General features: G+C 37.2%; 1 protein-coding gene across 4 annotated transcripts in view; it reads right to left on the bottom strand.

Moving 5' to 3' along the window:
- Window positions 1-1219: 1219 nt before the first annotated feature.
- si:ch211-106h4.4 (MAM and LDL-receptor class A domain-containing protein 1) overlaps window positions 1220-19766 on the bottom strand; it is a 52218-nt gene continuing 33671 nt past the window's right edge. For 2 of the 4 annotated variants that reach the window (XM_037545877.1, XM_037545900.1), the window contains 20 exons: window positions 18088-18176; window positions 16255-16425; window positions 15955-16143; window positions 14594-14702; window positions 14381-14503; window positions 13572-13671; window positions 13330-13492; window positions 12998-13112; window positions 11035-11178; window positions 10323-10510; window positions 10062-10227; window positions 9205-9426; window positions 7949-8127; window positions 5634-5865; window positions 4648-4807; window positions 4445-4559; window positions 3788-3899; window positions 2813-2906; window positions 2658-2724; window positions 1220-2198 (listed from right to left, as the gene is read on the bottom strand). In XM_037545877.1, coding sequence (XP_037401774.1) covers window positions 2184-2198; window positions 2658-2724; window positions 2813-2906; window positions 3788-3899; window positions 4445-4559; window positions 4648-4807; window positions 5634-5865; window positions 7949-8127; window positions 9205-9426; window positions 10062-10227; window positions 10323-10510; window positions 11035-11178; window positions 12998-13112; window positions 13330-13492; window positions 13572-13671; window positions 14381-14503; window positions 14594-14702; window positions 15955-16143; window positions 16255-16425; window positions 18088-18176 — 2753 coding nt within the window. In that variant the 3' untranslated portion in view covers window positions 1220-2183. The remainder of the gene's footprint in view (window positions 2199-2657; window positions 2725-2812; window positions 2907-3787; window positions 3900-4444; window positions 4560-4647; window positions 4808-5633; window positions 5866-7948; window positions 8128-9204; window positions 9427-10061; window positions 10228-10322; window positions 10511-11034; window positions 11179-12997; window positions 13113-13329; window positions 13493-13571; window positions 13672-14380; window positions 14504-14593; window positions 14703-15954; window positions 16144-16254; window positions 16426-18087; window positions 18177-19766) is intronic. The other 2 variants (XM_037545886.1, XM_037545889.1) reach the window with 2 other exon arrangements.

Raw genomic sequence — 19766 nt, 5'->3', positions numbered from 1 at the left:
GCTGATTTCTGCCCAACTACGAAGGAAATCTTATGTAAATCTATTCATTCAGTGAAGTTAAATCGTGTGCCTGCATAACTGTAATGATAACCTTAACAGACAATAACTTCCTTGGGTCCTTAAAATTTGTCATAAAATTAAGGTCATAATGCTCATAAAATGTCTGTGAAAGTTCTAGTTTTTTACTGTTAGATGTCTAAAATTCTAAGATGATGCAATAAGACTGGTTTGATAAGAGTTAATGAGCAGTCGTTAGAAAAGGAGTGCTCATGAACAGCTGTATGTAAAGGAGTTCTCATGAACAGCTGTATGTAAAGGAGTTCTCATGAACAGCTGTATGTAAAGGAGTGTTAATGAACAGTTGTATGTAAAGGAGTGCTCATGAACAGCTGTATGTAAAGGAGTGTTAATGAACAGTTGTATGTAAAGGAGTGCTCATGAACAGCTGTATGTAAAGGAGTGCTCATGAACAGCTGTATGTAAAGGAGTTCTCATGAACAGCTGTATGTAAAGGAGTTCTCATGAACAGCTGTATGTAAAGGAGTGTTAATGAACAGTTGTATCTAAAGGAGTGCTCATGAACAGCTGTATGTAAAGGAGTGCTCATGAACAGCTGTATGTAAAGGAGTGCTCATGAACAGCTGTATGTAAAGGAGTGCTCATGAACAGCTGTATGTAAAGGAGTGCTCATGAACAGCTGTATGTAAAGGAGTGTTAATGAACAGTTGTATCTAAAGGAGTTCTCATGAACAGCTGTATGTAAAGGAGTGCTCATGAACAGCTGTATGTAAAGGAGTGCTCATGAACAGCTGTATGTAAAGGAGTTCTCATGAACAGCTGTATGTAAAGGAGTGCTCATGAACAGCTGTATGTAAAGGAGTGCTCATGAACAGCTGTATGTAAAGGAGTGCTCATGAACAGCTGTATGTAAAGGAGTGCTCATGAACAGCTGTATGTAAAGGAGTGCTCATGAACAGCTGTATGTAAAGGAGTGCTCATGAACAGTTGCATGTATAGGAGTGCTCATGAACAGTTGCATGTAAAGTTTGAAATGAAAGTGTAAAATAAGTACACATCATCTACTGAGAACACACTTGAATATGGCACTTTCAGCAAGTTTTACTGCACAATTACTATTTATTTACACACACACACACACACACACACACACACACACACACACACACACACACACACACACACATTTTCTGAGCCACTTCTCCCTCAGGGTTGCAGGTATTTATTTACAGAGTTGATCAAAAATATAAAATGTGCACAACTCACATTTTATTTGTTTTTTTCCTCAGTTTGTTAAATTCAGCAAATAGTCATTGTCCATTATGTATTACCCATAATATGCAGAAGTGTGTTTACTGTACAGGATGTGTATTGCTTTCACATAGAAAACCAACAAAACAAGTTAGTTTGACCAGGGGTACCCAAACTTTTGCATATAACTTGTATGTTAAGTGTGTTAATTTACAACAGCCCACCAACCAAACACATATAGGCAATGGTGGTCCTGTGATCAGAAAGTGTCCACCAAGGAAGGACTAGACAAGAAAAGTGATAAAGTCAAAATGATACATCTTGCATACGTCTGAAAACGCATACCCATATTTCAGTTTCAGCAAAACCGTTTGACTAGAATAGACATTTATACATGTCGTATTTGAGTTGAGTTGCGCTACTGCATGCTGGAAAAGGCTTTATATTTCCTTTGTAGGTCTTACAAGTTCTTACAAAGGTATTTTTACTCAGGAGCTCTGCGTGCTGTGTAGATTGGCACATGATGATCAGTGTGTTTGAGCAGCATTGTTTTCTAAAAATGATGTACAGCACCTTGACATGCAGTCATTTCGAGCATCCTTTCATTTTGTAAGTAAAAATCACACGTATTCTATAAGGTGAATACATCATCTCTTACCAAATAGATTTGAATACAGTTCATTTGCATGTCAATAATAATAATAATTATAATAATAATGTATTAATGCGTGTTTACTTTGAATTACAATTACAATTGCATTTGGACCACAGTGAATGTTAAGGGACAAAAGAATAGAATGAGCATAGACAGTTATTCAGAAATGGAAGTGGTATGGAGTAGAATGACCATTGATATTGGTTGATTCTGTTTGTTCTCTTGAAGTATTAGCATGGATGAGCTGAAAGGTCTCCCTTCATGACTGTGAATCCTAGAAAAGGAAAGAAATGTAGAACTATAGACATACTGTTCATAAACAACACTGCAAGATAACAAGTACTGAAAAATCAGAGTTTTCTATAAGAAAATTGTTGAACCAAACTTTGTATCTCCAAAATGCTACCTACTATAGGAAAAGGGAAAATAGGTAACACTTTATTTGAAGTGATCCTTTGTAGATGATTAATAAACTCTTAACAGATTATCAGTAACACATCAACAGCATATCAGTGAAGTAGCAGTAGTGAAGCATCTGATTACACTAAAGTAAATATATTTGAAGATGTTCTGTTCATACATTACTTCATTGTTAATGTGTTAATATCATTATGCAACACCTAACCTCACCCAACCTTACCCAAAACCTAACCCTAACCCTGGACCTAATCCTCTAACCTTAACCTCAACATAAAACCTAAAAATCTCCAAAGGTTTGATCAGAAATGCTTACTTGTATTTCACAGTCATAGAGATCATACACGTTTCTTTCCAGCATGTTGTTTTCAATGAGGGGTTCTCTGTAAAGGGTAAAACGTGTTCAGGGACATTTTCTTTTCATCACCTTTATGAACAGTTTCATCATCTGTATTCTTTACTTTCACAAACCTGTTTGATTGTCTCCTCCGTAGAACATAGACGACACTGCAGGCTATGACAACCATCAGTATCATCAGTGTTACGCCCACTGCTATTCCTACTGCTTAAATAGCAAAATGAACAGAACAGCATAATGTACATACAGTATCTCACAAAAGTGAGTGTACCACTTACAGTTCTGCAAATATTTTATTATATCTTTTCATGGAACAGCACTATAGAAATGAAACTTGGATATAACTTAAAGTAGTCAGTGTACAGCTTGTATAGCAGTACAGATTTACTGTCCTCTGAAAAGAACTCAGCACACAGCCATTAATGTCTAAATAGCTGACAACACAAGTGAGTACACCTCACAGTGAACATGTCCAAATTGTCCTCAAAGTGTCAATATTTTGTGCGACCTCCACTTTTATCTAGCACTGTCTTAACCCTCTTGGGCATGGAATTCACCAGAGTTGCACAGGTTGCTACTGGAAGTCTCTTTAAGAAAGATTTAAGATTTAAGAAATCGAGACCACGAATAAGAGAAAATGTGTGTACGAACTGCAAAACTCCGGGGCTCCATAGGAAACGCATCGGGTCGCAATGATTTCTGGGCATGTTCTGCTGCTGAAGTCAAGACTACTGCTTGATTCACCCCTCTGAGGGCTCATCTAACACCGTTCTTAACTTGAACTAATAATGTAATAGAACATCCCTTAAGATGGCATTGGGGATTCTTCTGAGAGAAAATGATGCCATGTGGAGGAGGGCTTGTTAAAACCAGTATTAAAACAGAGGGGCTTCAATATGTATTTGTTTTTGTTTTTTTGTCCATTTTATTGTTTAGCCCTGTTGAAAACTCTGATTATGTGCATTAATCATTAGAAATATGATCATTGATACAGCTGAAAATGACCGAGCCTTTTTTCAACAAAAGGAAACAATGCTAGATTTAGTACAAGCTGAATGGTTTTTCATGCCATAATTATAATGTCATACCATCAGAAGGGGCTGCTGTAGGTGGGGGTTCACATGATCCAGAGGTAATGTGAAGGTCATCAATGGCCACATTTCCAATAGATCCCTTACCCTTCTGATACTCAAGCATGAACTGTAGCATGGAAGGGAATATATGTTAGACACTAGGGATGTGGACAGGAACTCCAGTACTTGGTTCACCATTCAAAGTGTCAGTGTTCATATACTGATATCAGAGTTCAGGTATTCTTTACAATTCACCACAAGAAGATGGAGAAAATACAATTCAGTGGAATGTGTTGCTTTTGTTCATATTTGCAAGTAAGTGTTATATTACACTTTGCTACCCTGAAATACAATTGGCTAAACACACAATATATGACAATATTTATTTTTGTCCACGAAAAGTTAGAACAGAAAACAAGTGCCACATTTTAAAAATACTATCAACTGTGAACACAGTGAATGTATTCAACATCATACATAATGCTGAATACAAATCTGCACTTAATCCAATTAAACAGGACTAATAATGCTCTCTTTGTAATCTTTTTAAGCACTAATGGTATCCACAATATTCAGAGAAAAGCATATGACATACTGTGAAGTTAAAATGATAAACATTGTCATATTTCCTAGCCCTAATCAGAAATGTGAATAAGGCGCATGTATTGGTACCCAGAATGACTCTTTTTGATGAATATAGATTCTGCCTCTCAGCCACACATCCCCCTGATTTCCTGACTCCGTCCACATCAGCTGCCCAAGACTGTTCCCACTGCCATGCATGGTCCTGAGAGAGAGTTAAGTGTTATTGGAATAGTTATTAGGCCTAATCTCCAGTTTTGCACTCTATATTTCTCTTGTGTATTTTGTTTTACCTGTTATTTACATATACATTGAAAGTCCCTATTTTATGGCCATATATGTGGTACCAAAATGTGAAACACTGTCCCAAGCTGTCTGGGGAGAATATCTCACTAAGCAGCAATGCTCGGTCTCCCTGCTTTCCCACCGTACTGTCCACATACAGGTAATAACCTACAGACAAAGTAAAAACGTATTATTATGGCATCATCGTAATAGAAGCGATAAAGTAATAATATTGGTCATGTAAGACCAAATGTTACTTCATTGTCCGCAAATCTGTAAACACGTGTGGACATTGTGCCCCAGTGTTCTGATTAGTGTCTGCCAACATCCTTGCCCACAAAGTTAGCGTGTACACATGGGGGCAGTGTTGTAATTTCTAGCCGTGTAACGATTTGCAAAATCCATTGTTCCTTTCAGTGCAATAGTGGTGTCTCGCTAGTCACAATACAGTGATACCCAAGAAACAGAAATCTACTCTGGGAAAAGCCTTTAACTGAGAATTTTGGATGTGATAAAGATCATTTCACCTACATACTTGTTTTGGTTCTCATTCCAACTCATTCCAACATACATACCTTTCATATGCAAAGGATTTCCATATATTTTTACAAAATATGTGTTTTACATATATGTACATATTAAATACTCTAATAAATAAATGATATGTAAATATTCAAATTGGCAATATTAAAATTCACACATTGTATCTACATATGTTCCTATAGTTCAATATATTGACATATTTTTCAATGCTTAAATAAAAAATGGCACAGTAAAAGATATTTAGCCCCTATATTTTTGTCACAAAAATACTGCACATATGTTGCACTTATATACATAATATGAGCAAATACATGTACATATATTTTTTTCGATATGGGCTGCTCAACCTCTCCATGAACCACTTATTGGCGACATTTTACAAATATGTTCGTGTCTTTTGCAGGAGCATAAGTCAGGCTTAAAAGGAATGTCAAGTGTCTGTTGAATTTACCTATGGAAGAGTTGGTTGTGTGGTCCACACTGGGGCCCGTGCTTGTTGCTCGAGAGTTTCCCTGCTGTCTGAGCCAATCTGTATAATCCCCATCAATCACATTTCTCCAGCTACACATGTTCACCTCAAAGTCACAGTGGCCTGGGCCAGTGCAGGGGTAGCTGGACAGTTGCACATCATCTATAGCCATGGTGCCTTCATCACTTTGGCCCTTTATGCCCTCCACCACAATCTGAAATGACAACCATACTACAGAAAACATTCATAAGGCCTGCCTCACTGGCTTTCTGGATTCTGAAAGAACTTTAGAGGAACAGATTGGTGCTGCTCATGAGCTTTGTCTACTGTAGCTGTAACTGTAGCACTGTACCAGTATAGAGTAGAAGTCATATTAGAGTTGAAATGAAATAATAAATATTTATTATTAAAAGAATCTAAAAGATTTTCAAACCAGCATTAAATGAAACTCTTATTTTTATCATTTGGCTGCAAAAGTCTGGAACCTATAGACATCACCAGACACTGGCCATCTTCCTCAGTGATGCTCTGCCAGGCTCTTTCTGCAGCTCTCTTCAGTTCCTGCCTGTTCTTGGACTGTTTTACCCTAAATGCATGCTTGATAGGATTGATGTCAGGTGACATGGTCATTCAAGATTAAATTTCTTTTCATTAAAGTCTTGGTTTGTTTTTGCAATATGGTTTAGGTCATTGTCCTTGTGCACTGTGAACGCACGGTGTGTCCAATGCATTTTGAAGCATTTGGCCAAATCTGAGCAGATTATGTAGCTCTGTACATTTCAAAGATCCTGCTGCTGTAGTCACAGCATCAATCAATACAAGAGAACCAGTTCCACTCGTAGCAATAGACGCCTGTGCCACAACACTACCTTCACCATGCTTGACAGATGAGGCGTTATGCTTAAGATCATCAGCAGGTTCTTCTTCTCCTCTTTTCTTCTCATCTTCTGGTCCAAGTTCATCTTCGTGTCATCTGTATGTAAGATGTTCCAGAACTGTGCAGGCTTTTTTTTTCTTTTTTTGGCAATCTTTTATCTGGTCTTCCTATTTTTGAGGCTTACCAGTGGTTTACATCTCTTGGTAAACCTGCTATATTTACTCTGGTGAAGTCTTCTCTTCGCCTGTGTTGACTTTGACACACATATGCCTTCCTCTTGGAAGGTCTTCTTCATATTCCCAACTGTTGTTTAGGAATTTGTCTTCCTCATGGAATGAAATCTTCTATCTTGCAACACAGACATTTTGCATGGTCTTCCCTGCCTTATGGTGTCTCTGAGGTCATCAGTGTATTCTTTTTTTAAGTATAACCCTGTTATAGACCAGGTCGTAACAAACCAACAGTTGATCTGGCCACATTTTAACTGATCATAAAAATATTTTCCTTAAAAAATTAAAGTCTTGAGGTATTGCCAAATCTAAAAGTAAGGATGCAGGTTGACATCTCTGTCAGCAGAAAATAAACATTTTAAAATTAAAAAATTATAGCTGTTGGACAGATGTTTAGATTTGATCAGTATTTCAAACAGGGATGCACTGATATGGAACTGAAATGATACCAATATCAGAAAGTTGCTGATATATAAACATTTTAAAAATGTAGGATCTGGGGCAAGCTGTACCTGAATTAGCATTACTGAGAAATATCATTTATTTGTAAAGAGTTGCAAATGCAGTAAAATGAATGAAACACAGACATTTAGCTCAGTGACACAACAGTAGGACAGTAGTCATAAATATTAAAATGATTAAATATGTATTTGAAGTTTTGGTTAAAACTGTTGATACTGATATGGTTCTGATATTATCCTGCATTCCTACTTTAAACCCATATTTGATCATGTATTGATTGTACTTCAGAAGAGCAGGTTCTTTAAGATAAGATAAGATATGATAGTCCTTTATTAGTCCAACAATGGGGAAATTCATCACTACTGTGCTTAAATGTGTGCCTTTTATTAATTTACTATGTTTGTAAGCCTATACAAATAAGCTTTAGCATAAATAAACAAAGCACTGGCCCACAATTCCCACACTGGTGCACCCTATCTAAAAGTATAGAGTATTGTTTTATTGCCTTTACTCCCCTGCAGTGCAAAAAAAAGTCTCCAGTCAGGTTTATGTATCTAGTATATTCTGTAAAACGTCTGAATCTGAAATTTGAGTTTTCATGTTGCACTAAAGGATTGCCTAAATAATCAAAATCGAAATGTTGTGAGGTCTTAGATTTACACTGGAAACAAATGACTCTTCCGTGGCAAGTTGTAATGCTGAAATGCAAAGTGAAGTTAAAGACTCACTCTGTAGTCAGACCAAGTGTTCAGCAGTGGTGCTTGAGCAAACCTCCACAGCTTGCCCTGCTCTCCAGACTGGCTCAGCAGCAGAGACCGATCTTCACTCGAGTGCTCCTGATACACATTCAAGGTTCCTGGTTGCTGCCCACTCATGTAATACCATAGTTGAAGGCACTGTCCATATCCTGTAAATCAAGCAGAAGTTTAAAGAGCAAGTTGGAAAAGAACAGTGGTCTTTTTTACATTTTCTTTTTCATTTTCTGCATAATTAAATGGTTGTAATGTAGAAACGGTCATTCAGAGTGGTCTGGTGTGAGGTACTTCTATAGAAACTCGCTCGGTCTGAATCATTCACCGCAGTGGTGATAGTGACCATACACCTGAAAAGTGTAATGCTTCTAAAAAGTCTACAAACTAACCTGGAGCCTGATGGTTATGACATTTATCTAGTTTTAAGATCAAGTTGTAGCCTAGCACAAATATTTTTTAATACATTCATGGTGGAGGGATACATGGAGGGTGATGTAAGACAAAGTATATAATATATAAAACTCATGAGACGCATAGAGGTTGACTGGTCATTTTGGATACTAAATAAAATGACTATATTTGTGGCATAGACACTGGAACCTCCTGGTCCCTTTGAAATTCAGGTCTGTAAACTTCTCTACAGCGAACCATTTCACATCAACCACTCTGTATGAAATCAACAGAATTCCTCTTTAACATTCTGTATCAGACAGTTAACGCTGCAGAACAGCTTATTTCTCACTCCTAGCTCATCAAAACAAGCAGAGAATATCTGTTGAAAGTGTGGATTCTAAACCTTCCATTGAGAACACCTTTACTGAAGTAGAAGAGTTATGATTTGTTTTGCATACAGTCTTCTTTACAGAAAGAAAAGCCATTTTTTTTACATTTTATGCCATATTTTTGTCATTTGTTGAAATCAAAACAAATGGAAAAAGTCAGAAGTGAAGACTGTAAATCATCAGTACAGAATGGAAATCAGATGTAAATGCAGACTGCATTCATTGAGTGACTAGGTAGTTAATTATGTAACTGTTGTTACATTTAAATAATGTAACTCTATAATAGTAAGTAGATTTTAAGGGTGAAACCCATTAGTACTTTCCTAAAGATAATTTCTCTTTAATCGATTATTGCAATCCATCAGATCCTAGAGAAAAAAGACTAACTAGCTGAATTTACAATTAAGTGGAATTTACAATTAAGAGGAAGCAGACATCTGTCCTTTGTACCTGTGGTGAAGAGAGGAGAGCTCATTCTTGCACTGTGTCCTGGCACATGGGGAGAGTCAGAGCCAATGTAGTAGTAATATCCACTCTCTGTGTTGGTTGTGTGGTCAAAGCTTGGTTTGGAGTTTAGGACTGGATCATTTCCTGATCCTCTAATCCAGTCAAGATCATCATCAGCTTGCTGCATCCAACCACAGCTCCCCTTCTCAAAGTCACACAGACCCCCTGAAATAACAGTGTTACTGTTTATGCAACTAATGTGTACACAAATGTGTTTATATTCAGCAAAGTAAGACGTGTATCATCGCTGTCAAAAGAAAATACTGTAACTTCAAAATGAAAATATATAGAACACATTCTTGTCTTTAATGTGGATTGGTCTAAGACGATTGTAGTCAGAGTCATTTTGTATTTCTATTGGTCTGAAAGTTATAAAATCTTCCCACAATGTAAAGGGAAGCTTTTAAATAAATAGATATTGATATGATGACAAGTAATTACTAATCCAATAATCATACATGTATTATACATATTTATATACAAGCATAGCACATTAATCAGTGCTATATCACTGGCTTGTGTTCTTACAATCACACTATAAAATACTTCAGGCAGTCAGATGTCTCAGAAATCAATGTATTCCATCTCAGCTACTTACAAGCTGTGTATAGTAGTGTTGCCTTTGACATAAATCAGGTGCCCTATACCTAACCATTATTCAGCTGTCAGATCAAGCCTGAAACTGAAAATGGCAATAAGATTGATGACATTACTCCTAGGCCTGTGCCAAATGGGTGGCACATTTCAGCAGAAGCCTGTTATAAACCAAAAGCCAGTGTGTGAGTCATGCTCTTAAGTACCTGCGGGGGAACAAGCTCCTTCAGCAAACCATAAATCATCTATAGCAATATCCCCAGCCTCGCCACCTATTGAGGCATCTATCAGTATCCGATGAACTTCTTGTAGGGTCACATGGCTCTGGACCAGCTGCCACTCATTCCCCTGAGAGCCCACCCTCTGCCATATCTGTTTTTGTAGATGTGATAGGTGTGAAGGTGGATCATTTGAAAGAAGAATTACCATTATTACACAAAAGTGACTGGAAAAAGCTGCTTCCTCACCAGTGTTGTCTTCCTGGAGTCAATATTCTGCAGAAACAATTTTAGTGATCCAATTGTTGCTCCAAACATGTGGTACCAGAATTTAAGGCAGTACCCTTTCTCTCCAGCAGAGGGAAGAAGAGGAGACTTCAACTGAGCTACATGCCCTTTTGTGTTAGGCCTTGAGCTTTCAACATACACATAATATCCTGTAAACAAAACATTTTGACAGTGTAATATGGAAAAAGTCTTATATTGACTGCTACAAATTTTACATAAACGTTAGACCAAAATTATTTACATTTTTTTACTGTCCAAAAAAAAGAAAAGTATTTCCAAAAAAGTTCACAGGAGAAGGCAAACAAACAAGTTTTGATGCAAATTAATGTAAAATGACCATTTCTATTGGTTCATTCATGGTGATTTTTTCCATAATGTAAAATACATGCTTTTTATTATTTTAACAAAGACTTGATGATTTTTTTGGATCATCTAAATGTCTTGATTCTTCCAATCACAGCAGCTCATCAGGGACATGGGGTTCAGTCAGGACATTCATAACATCATAAAAACACTATGAGTTAGTTAGCCTCATTTGCATGTAAGTACTGAAGTCCAATGTCATGATAATGACTGAGAAGCAGTATATTGTGCCACACTAGAACAGTCAAATCTTAGCTAATAAAACATAATGAAGGCTACATGGAGGCAGTTTATATGGCTGTGGACAGACCTTGGCTGCTGGTGTGGTCTCCTGCAGGTCCAGTGTTGGCTGTTTCAGTTGGTCCACTCTTTCTGATCCAGTGCAAGTCCTCAGCACTTCCCTGCACCCACCCACACAGGTCTTTCTCAAAGGAACAACCAGCAGCAGACACAGCTGGAGCAGAAGAAGGACACTGTTCTAGATGCTGTTGAGGCTGTAGATGATTTCCGCAACTTCAGTTTGATCTTGGGTTATGCGAGGAATTGATGTTATGCTGCTTCAATGTCTCACTAAGTTGGCTAAGTAAAAACAGGGTGTTTTTGTAATCTTGGTCAAGGTGGGTATTACTCCCAGGCTAAATTTGACTTCAGGATCAATAAAGTATCTATCTATCCATCTATCTACTCTACTTCTAAGCCCAAGCAGCTTTTATCAGATGATCAGAGCAGCAGTGGCACAAACCAACAGCACTATCAATGTCATTACCACAATGTAAATCATATGTACTCACACAAGATGAATTACAGAACTAAATCCTGGCAATTTAATAAAATTGCTTTCTTATTTATGGCTCTTACAACTATAACTCCACATAATTTACCTCAGTTACAAATGTATTAACTCCCTAAACTGCCTGTAGGGGACTACACTGACATGTGCAAAATCTCCTAACAACATAACTTCCATATAACTTTCATATTCATTACTGAAATTCTTTCAGCACTAAATCAAGCATTAAATAATGTAGTTATGTAATAACTGACATTTGGTGGGTGGAACATGCCTGAACAGAAGGTGAGGATGTAAATATATAGGGTGTTAGATTGGAAGAAGGAGTTTTTCCAATCTAATGCCCTATAAATTTACATCCTCACCTTCTGTTCTTGTTTGCAATCCTCTTGATCGCCACCTGATCTCCTCCCTGATCCTCAGTCCTACATCAGTCCTACCACAGCTATGAAGGGAGTCTGGCCTTCTAACCACAGGCAGAAGCTGCCCAGAACACTAGCTCAAGTTCTCAGAGTTCTCCCCTTCCCTCAATCAGTCTTCCCTCATACTACCAACATGCTGAAGGCATGGTCCAAACTTACAAAACAAGTCTTAAGGTTACTAGCTGAATAACAAGCCTGTAGTTTGAGTTAATACATTTGGTGTGTTTCCCTGCTTCCAGCACACCTGGTTCAACTGATTAACTAGGCTGAGTTAAAAGGTTTAGTTCAAGGCATTTAGTTGTCAATTGTAGAGATAATAAATAATATAGAATGATTTGAAATTCACTGTAAAGAAGCATACTGACAGATTTCTTTACAGTGGTGGTGATAGGAACCTACATGTCTTCCGAGTTTTATATCTAATGCTGATAATGGTAAAACAGCAGTAAAAAAAAAAACAAAACAAAAAAAAAAACAAAACTTGTCTCTAGGGACTATTTTGCTTTACTACATCCTACATTTCACTTCTCTGTCATGAATGGATTAAAAAGCCTCAACTTTAAAATTGGCACAAAACATTGTTACATATATTACATTTCTGTATGGGACCATTTTCTGAGGCATTAAACTCTTTAGAAGTCTGGTTCCTATCATCAGCACTGTGAACAAGTCTTACTCTGAAGGGTTCTCTTGAATGGCGTATTTCACATCAGACCACATGAATTTGTTTACACCTTCATGATTGGATTATGCAGAAAGTTGATGTAATTCCTCTTTAAAATGGATGTATAAATGCAAGAAAAAAAATGAAAATGAGCAGTGCAGGGTGATTCCACACCGGGACTGGGAAGTGCTGCACTAAACTGATGTCACGGTGAAGAAGAGGAGCACCAGAGAAGCTTTTAAAAGGTTTCCGTTCCCCTCAGGGCTAAGAAGTCATTAAAAGCTCAATTCAGATTCGACCATAATTGCTGCCCTTCTATACCTCTACCTTTTTCTCTGCCTTCTGCTTCCTATTTTCTATGTAGACGCAGAGAAGGTATTTGGACTTTGACTCTCACCTGGTGGCTGATATGATGTCTCACAGTTCAGGAAAGAGATGTCGTCCAGAGCAACGGCACGGTACACAGGTTTAGAAGTACTCTCTACTGAGGTGATCCGACTACTGAAGACAATCTGAGAAGACAAAGTGAGAACCATAAGATGTACAATTGTATGCAGACATTTGAACACCGCTGAGTGAAAACACTCCTTAAAAGCACTGTCTGTAAATTTCATTTTGAAATTTTAACTCCATATAAAGGGTTCCAAGGTTGAACACTTCTGTAATTAGATTTGGATGAAGAGATTTAATGAGAATCCAACGCACTGACGATTAATAACACCTACACACCCTGTACGGTTGTTGTTGTTTCCCAGTGGCCAGGTGTTCCAGGCTCCAGTGTGCTGCAGTGCTGTGATTGCGTGTCCAGAGTTGTGCTGTCTTTCCCTCTCCATTCTGCAGGAGCACATTGAGATCCCCTACACTGCCTCCTCTGCCTATGTGGAAATGAAACCTGAGCAGAGTTACAGAGAGTGGCTTAGATTTATACTGGTAAAATGAAGTCAGTGTGAACAGAGCATGAAGTTACTCACTGTATTTGGCAGTAGGGGGAGCTGGCTGGCAGTGATGGGCTCTGAAACTGTGCCTCATTTTCAGATGCCCCTGAGCTGAAATCCACCTGCATGTAGTGACCTTAGGACAAGAGGTTATGATGAGGATTTCTAACCACACTGTCTCTTTGAATAATCCATAGATGACAAAAAATCACTAGATTTCTTGGTCTGATGTGCTTTACTACGAGTCATCGTGTCTCCACTGTGTGTGACTTTTGTGTTTTTCAAAATTTTTGCATAATTTAATCTTGAAATTTTTCATCTTTATGAAGTAATTTGGAGTGGTTTGACGTAAAATACTACATTCTAGAGAAACTTACTGAGCTAGAATTGTTCATAGTGGTGGTTATAGTTTAGTTTAGTTTAGTTAGAGTTTAATGTGTAACATTATTGTATGAAATGGCTATGAATTTGCTTGTTTGTGGAAATCTATTCAGGGCAGGGAGGTACATAGAGGCTGTTGTGATTGTTTTCCAGATTTATCACTATTATGCCATTATCAATATTACATAGAACACATGTATGTTCACTGGTGTGTATTTGTGCTATTGACATCAAAACCCCTGGTTCCCATCACCACCACTGTAAAGAAATCTGAATCAGTATATTCTTCTACAATGTATCCAAGCACCCTTAATGACTTTGTTTGCATCTTTGATTTAATCTAGAAATCTAGAAATCTAGAAAAATCTGTGGAATTCCTCTTTAAGAAAAGCCGTTCTATAAAAATGCAATTATTACAATGACTTTTTCATTCACTGTGCAATTTGTTACAAATATGGAAATACCTGTTCCTGTGGTGTGGTCAGCAGGGGGTTGAGTGTTAGTACTAGCCTTCACTCTCTGCCACTTGTTACTGTTCTGGCTTATATCCATCCAATTACAGATTCCATTCTCAAATGTACAGGGTCCTGCATCCAGGAGAACAGGAGTAAACATATCTTTCAAAACCTGTTATTCATCTAGAATAGAATGATACAGGCTGCTTCTAAGCGTCTCACCGCAGGTCTCCTCGTCTTCCCCCAGGGGGCAGTCTATACTGTAATCACACTGAGCACTGGCCGCAATGCATATCACTCCATTTGACCTCCAGCAGTGAAACTCATCCTCCTGAACAAGCAAAAAGAGCACAAATCTAGACAACATCTCTGTATAACACTAAATGATGGAACCAGGTAGAAAAACAAAAAAGTGAAGACAATACTGGGCCAAATACCGTGGGTTGCATCACCCCTTGGCTGGAATATTATGCACCCTTAGCTTTGAAGTCCCATTTATTCATGTAAAACCAGTAAAATTGCACTCATAGTAACTGCATGGATTTCTAGGTTGAGCCAGCTGCAGACATTTCAGTCAACAACGCCTGATGTAGACCAGTTATAGTTACAGTATGTGCCAACACTTTCAGTTTGGTTCATTTTGTTGACATATTGAAAGATTGGCATATATTTTTTATATTTGTTGCTATATTTGGGTTTTGTAAAATGTTAATTATAGCTTATTTCTTGCCTTTTTTTACTGTTTATTTCTTCTGGTCGTGGTTCTGGTTGAGACCATAATACTAAGACTTAAGTATTAACGTTGTCTCTAGGAATGAACAATGATATTGGGATGGTGTCGGTATTGGCTGATAGCTGGCTAAAAAAATATTGGGAGGAAACAAATGTTTAGGTCAATATTTCAAGCCAATACTTGATGACATATTTATTTGTAATAAAGCTTCTGCATTTTATTAATTTTGATTAATAAATGCTGTGTTTCTCTGTAATGTTAACCCAGGTAGATGTATTCTTAATTGCTACTTTTAATCAAAGTTCATGTAGCATTGGCATCAGCAGATACGTGCATGAAAAATATTGCCATCTGCCCATAAAAGCACATTCCTAGCTGTTGCCAGTGTAAAGGGTGCTTTTCACGATTGGAAATACAACAGTGTTTGCCCGTATTTAGTGCTGTTGATACGTTGTGCATGTTGCTCACAGTAAAATTGACCTTTCTATGTGCTACTGTGTTTTCTATAACCATACAAAAGATACACAAGGCTTCTTTTGTTGTTAGACACACTGTGATTTTTTTTCTTATTATCAGTCAGTTTCATCAGTAAAGAAAAAAAGTATTTTTATTCAGAAAGTTAGTTTGTGATGCAAAAATGTTCAGCTTTGTTAGATCACATTCTTTACATGTCAGATAAATGCAGTACCAGCACAGAAACATCAAGTCTCAACATTATTAAGAGCAGGTTAAACAGGCAGAAATAATCATTTTTTAGCATCAGCCCTAAATGGTCAGTCCTGCCACTGATTTGAAGCACATTGAAATATAGCAGACATGCCTATTAGAGACAAAATCAATAAAGTCTCACCTTGCAGGGATATTCAGTGGGTGTGGGAGTAGCTTGGGGTGCAGTGGGTGTGGACGGAGGGGCTGTAGGAGGTGTGATTGGCAGCTGGCTGTTGTCAGGGTCATGGACACAGCTTGGAGAGAAGGACACATCATCCACAGCTATGAATTCTTCATAGCTCTCGCCACTCCCCACAAACTGGAAGACAATCTGTACACGTAACATCATGTTTAGAATTCCAAGCTCATTTTCATCTATTCCAGTCATTTCCAGCAAAATCATTTAGAATGCATTAATGGAGATTTAGGCTTTATTTCAGACCTTGGTGTTTACTGTGGAGGAGAAAGTGATCTCTGCTCTCTGCCAGTGAAATTCACGTCTCACACTCCGCCCCCAGAGAATGATGTCATCATCTCCACTGCGGACCATCCGCAGCCGTGTGCTCAGTCTGCCCATGGAGTTGTTACCATGGGAAAAGAGGTAGAAGCTCACCTGCAAAAGCCGATGAAAAGCTCATTGAGATAAAAAGAAACCAGAGGTGAAGCACCTGACATCCAAAACAATAGAAACTTAGAACTGTATCAACAACACGCTTCTCGTTCTGTTTGCTGTCTTTTGTGGAAGCCAATTATCAGCTCATTGGCCATTTTGAAGGGCCTATGTCATGGAAAAGCAAAGTCATTAGGTCTCTTTTTCTTTTTAAGTAAATGTATTAGAGATAAGATGCCCAAGTTTCAAATTTAACCATTTAATCTTCAGTATTTACAGTCCATATATGGATATTTAATCCCTATTTAAGCTGGATTAGTTTTATCAGAGGAGTTTTATCTGTTAATATAAACTGCATGTGACTTCACTGGCTGGTTAGTAGGGGATTAAGGATCTGTGAAATTTCCCCTAATTACCCCAAATAGCCTAGACAGAAATATCATGTTCTTGGATGTTCACATAAGTATTATGCACAACATCTGAACAATAACACATTGTGTGGCTAAATGGCCAAAATATATTTATACAGACAAAAAAATTACCACAACACCGGACGATGGAGGAGACTCTAAATCTCATTCAGTGTGGGGTGGCTTCCATTGTCATGAACTTTATGTTTATGGAACAGATGCCATTACTGTGATGTCATTTTTGCACAGGACTAGTATTACTGAGGGAGCTCCAGTTTCAGCAAATTTTAGAAAGTAATTCACGGTGGAATAATTACCTAGCACATTAAAACTATCAATGTTGCAGATTTGTACTGGATTAAAATCACAGGGGTCCTTGGTAATCACTCAAATTACAGTACCTCCTTATGTATTACTAATACAGGTCAAATAGGGCTTTTCTGGATGTCATTAAAAACCAGCACATTTATACATATTACATCTATTTATTACATGTATTACACATATTCAGCCTATGGCAGCTTCCACTAAAATCATAAAGTGTGTTTCAGCTCAGGCTGCTCTTTAAATGCGGAAAAGAATACAAGGCAGCCAAACATCAGGAGTTTATTTATATTTATCAGTCTTAAAAGCACAGTAAAAAAACTGCCTGTTTAATTCTTGGGAATAAAGAGTTGGATAATGAAGTATGATTTCTTTTTGGTACAAAAAAATCATAAAAGTCATAAGTGTATCTGCAGGGAGTATACAGTAATAAAAAACAATACAAAATGTAGGATATGAGGCCCGAAACCTTCAAAACATTTAATCACTAACTCAGTATGCTTAGATTTTGCATGCATTTTGTTTGTGCTTTTGTGATATGTTGATATTTCAGATTATATGAAGTAGTTGAGGTTTTTTATTGTTTATGGCTGCCTTACAAGGTGGGTGGGAACCAGAGGTACCTTTTATAGCATGTGCCTGTACCTCTGCCATTATTGGCTTTAAAATACGCTTTAGGCCAAAATCTTCTCAAAATTACTGTATTACAATGCTTCGGGTATCCATACTCATTTCATGTGAGGGAAATTTAAAGGCATTAAACTCTTTAGACGTCTGGTTCCTATCACCACCACTGTGAACAATTTGACTCTATATTTTTCTATAGAATTGAACATTTCACACCAGGCCACTCTGAATGGCTTTGTTTACCATGTAACATTTTAACTATGTGCAAATTTAAAATATTTAACAGATGCTCAGTCAGACTCACAGTGCAGTTGGAGCTGGGGAGGAGAGTGCTAGACATGATCTCTGCGGTCTGGCTTGCAGAATGCATAGGGACAGGGACAATGTAATGACCTGCAAAATGGAACATTTTGTTTTATTCTCTATTCACTCATGATTGTCTTTTATTTTGATCACCCAGATTTAGGGTAGTGACAACAGCTTTATCACTTTAAAAAATAATTGCTCTAATGCCTTATATATTGAATAACATATATTTTTATATTCTACATTTTATCTGGGTCATTCCAAGAGATCGCTGCAAAATGAAATACATTTTTTTTCATGTCAGCAGGATTTGGATTACACTTTCTATGAATGGCATATTTTAAGCAATCTATACACACACTCATAACAAATTATAATGCATTCATAAGGCGTTATAAACATGGTTATAAATATTTATAAAAATCGATTACATTGAATTACACTTCATAGCCATGCCTATTACACATTATGAACTGTTAACATAATGCATCATAAGTAGTTGTTAATAACATGTTATACTTGATAGTATATACTTGATAGAGTGTTGTCATTGTAATTTGTTCCCTCACTGGTTGTAACGTCAGGTGCTAGAAAGCTTCACTCTGAAACACAACTACACTACACTAGAGTAATGTTAATTTCTGCTAGCATTCTATTGGATATGCAGTGTTAAGTTAGGGCCAAGCTAACAGTGGTGTACATTGACTTTCCCAAATTCGGTAAAACACTGATGGCAGCACTAGTTTAAAATCTAACATTTAAAGCCTGTAATGTGCTTTATTGTGTATGTTTTAGTATTTCAGTAAATTCTTCAGTAAATACTTCAACTTGGAGGAGGTTTTACTACAATATGCTTCACTTTACTTAGAGTGGACAAATGCAACTTATGAGCTCTTATAATTTCTTATGAACATTACTTATAAATCATTATTTTAACATGTCATAATGCATAAATAGCATGGCTATAACATGTAATGCATTTTTATAAATATTTATCGCCATGTTTATGAAGCCTTATGAATGCATTATAACAAGCAATAAATGTGTTTATAGATGCTTACAAACATGACATTCATAGAAAGTGTTACCGGATTTTGCCATTCTAAGTAAGCATATTTATTTTTTTGTGTCTAATAACACTTAGAATTAAAACCAGTGGCGGGTAGTAACTAGTTACATTTACTCAAGTACATGTACTTAAGTAAAATAACGATGGATTTGTACTCTCCTAAATCATTTCAAATCATAATACTTTTACTTCCACTCATGTAGCCATTCATATTTAGTTATTGATTCCTTTCTTGTGTTTAGATTTTTTTGTTGACGACATCATCTGTACTACTTTGTCATGAGTCCAACCTGTTTTTTCAGACCAAAAGAATCTAAAAAGAGCAAAATAGAGTGCAACAATTTGAGATTGTTGAATAAATATTTAATAAAAACAAAATTTACCGGTCTTTGAGCTTAGCTTGGGCTTAAATGGCATCACTTACTGTTGATCAGATCATTTAATGTGACAGAACAGAGCAGCTAAATAAGCTGATGTGACAAGGGGTCACAGAAAAAAGTATTATCTTCTTCTTCTTTCGGCTGCTCCCTTTAGGGGTCGCCACAGCAGATCATCTGCCTCCATCTTGCCCTATCCACTGCCTCCTCTACTTTTACACCAACCATCTC

Source organism: Pygocentrus nattereri, chromosome 2 (assembly GCF_015220715.1).
Source record: "Pygocentrus nattereri isolate fPygNat1 chromosome 2, fPygNat1.pri, whole genome shotgun sequence".
Taxonomy (NCBI): Eukaryota; Metazoa; Chordata; class Actinopteri; order Characiformes; family Serrasalmidae; genus Pygocentrus; species Pygocentrus nattereri.
Note: the sequence above shows the minus strand (reverse complement) of the source record. Positions and strands in the feature narration are given on the sequence as shown.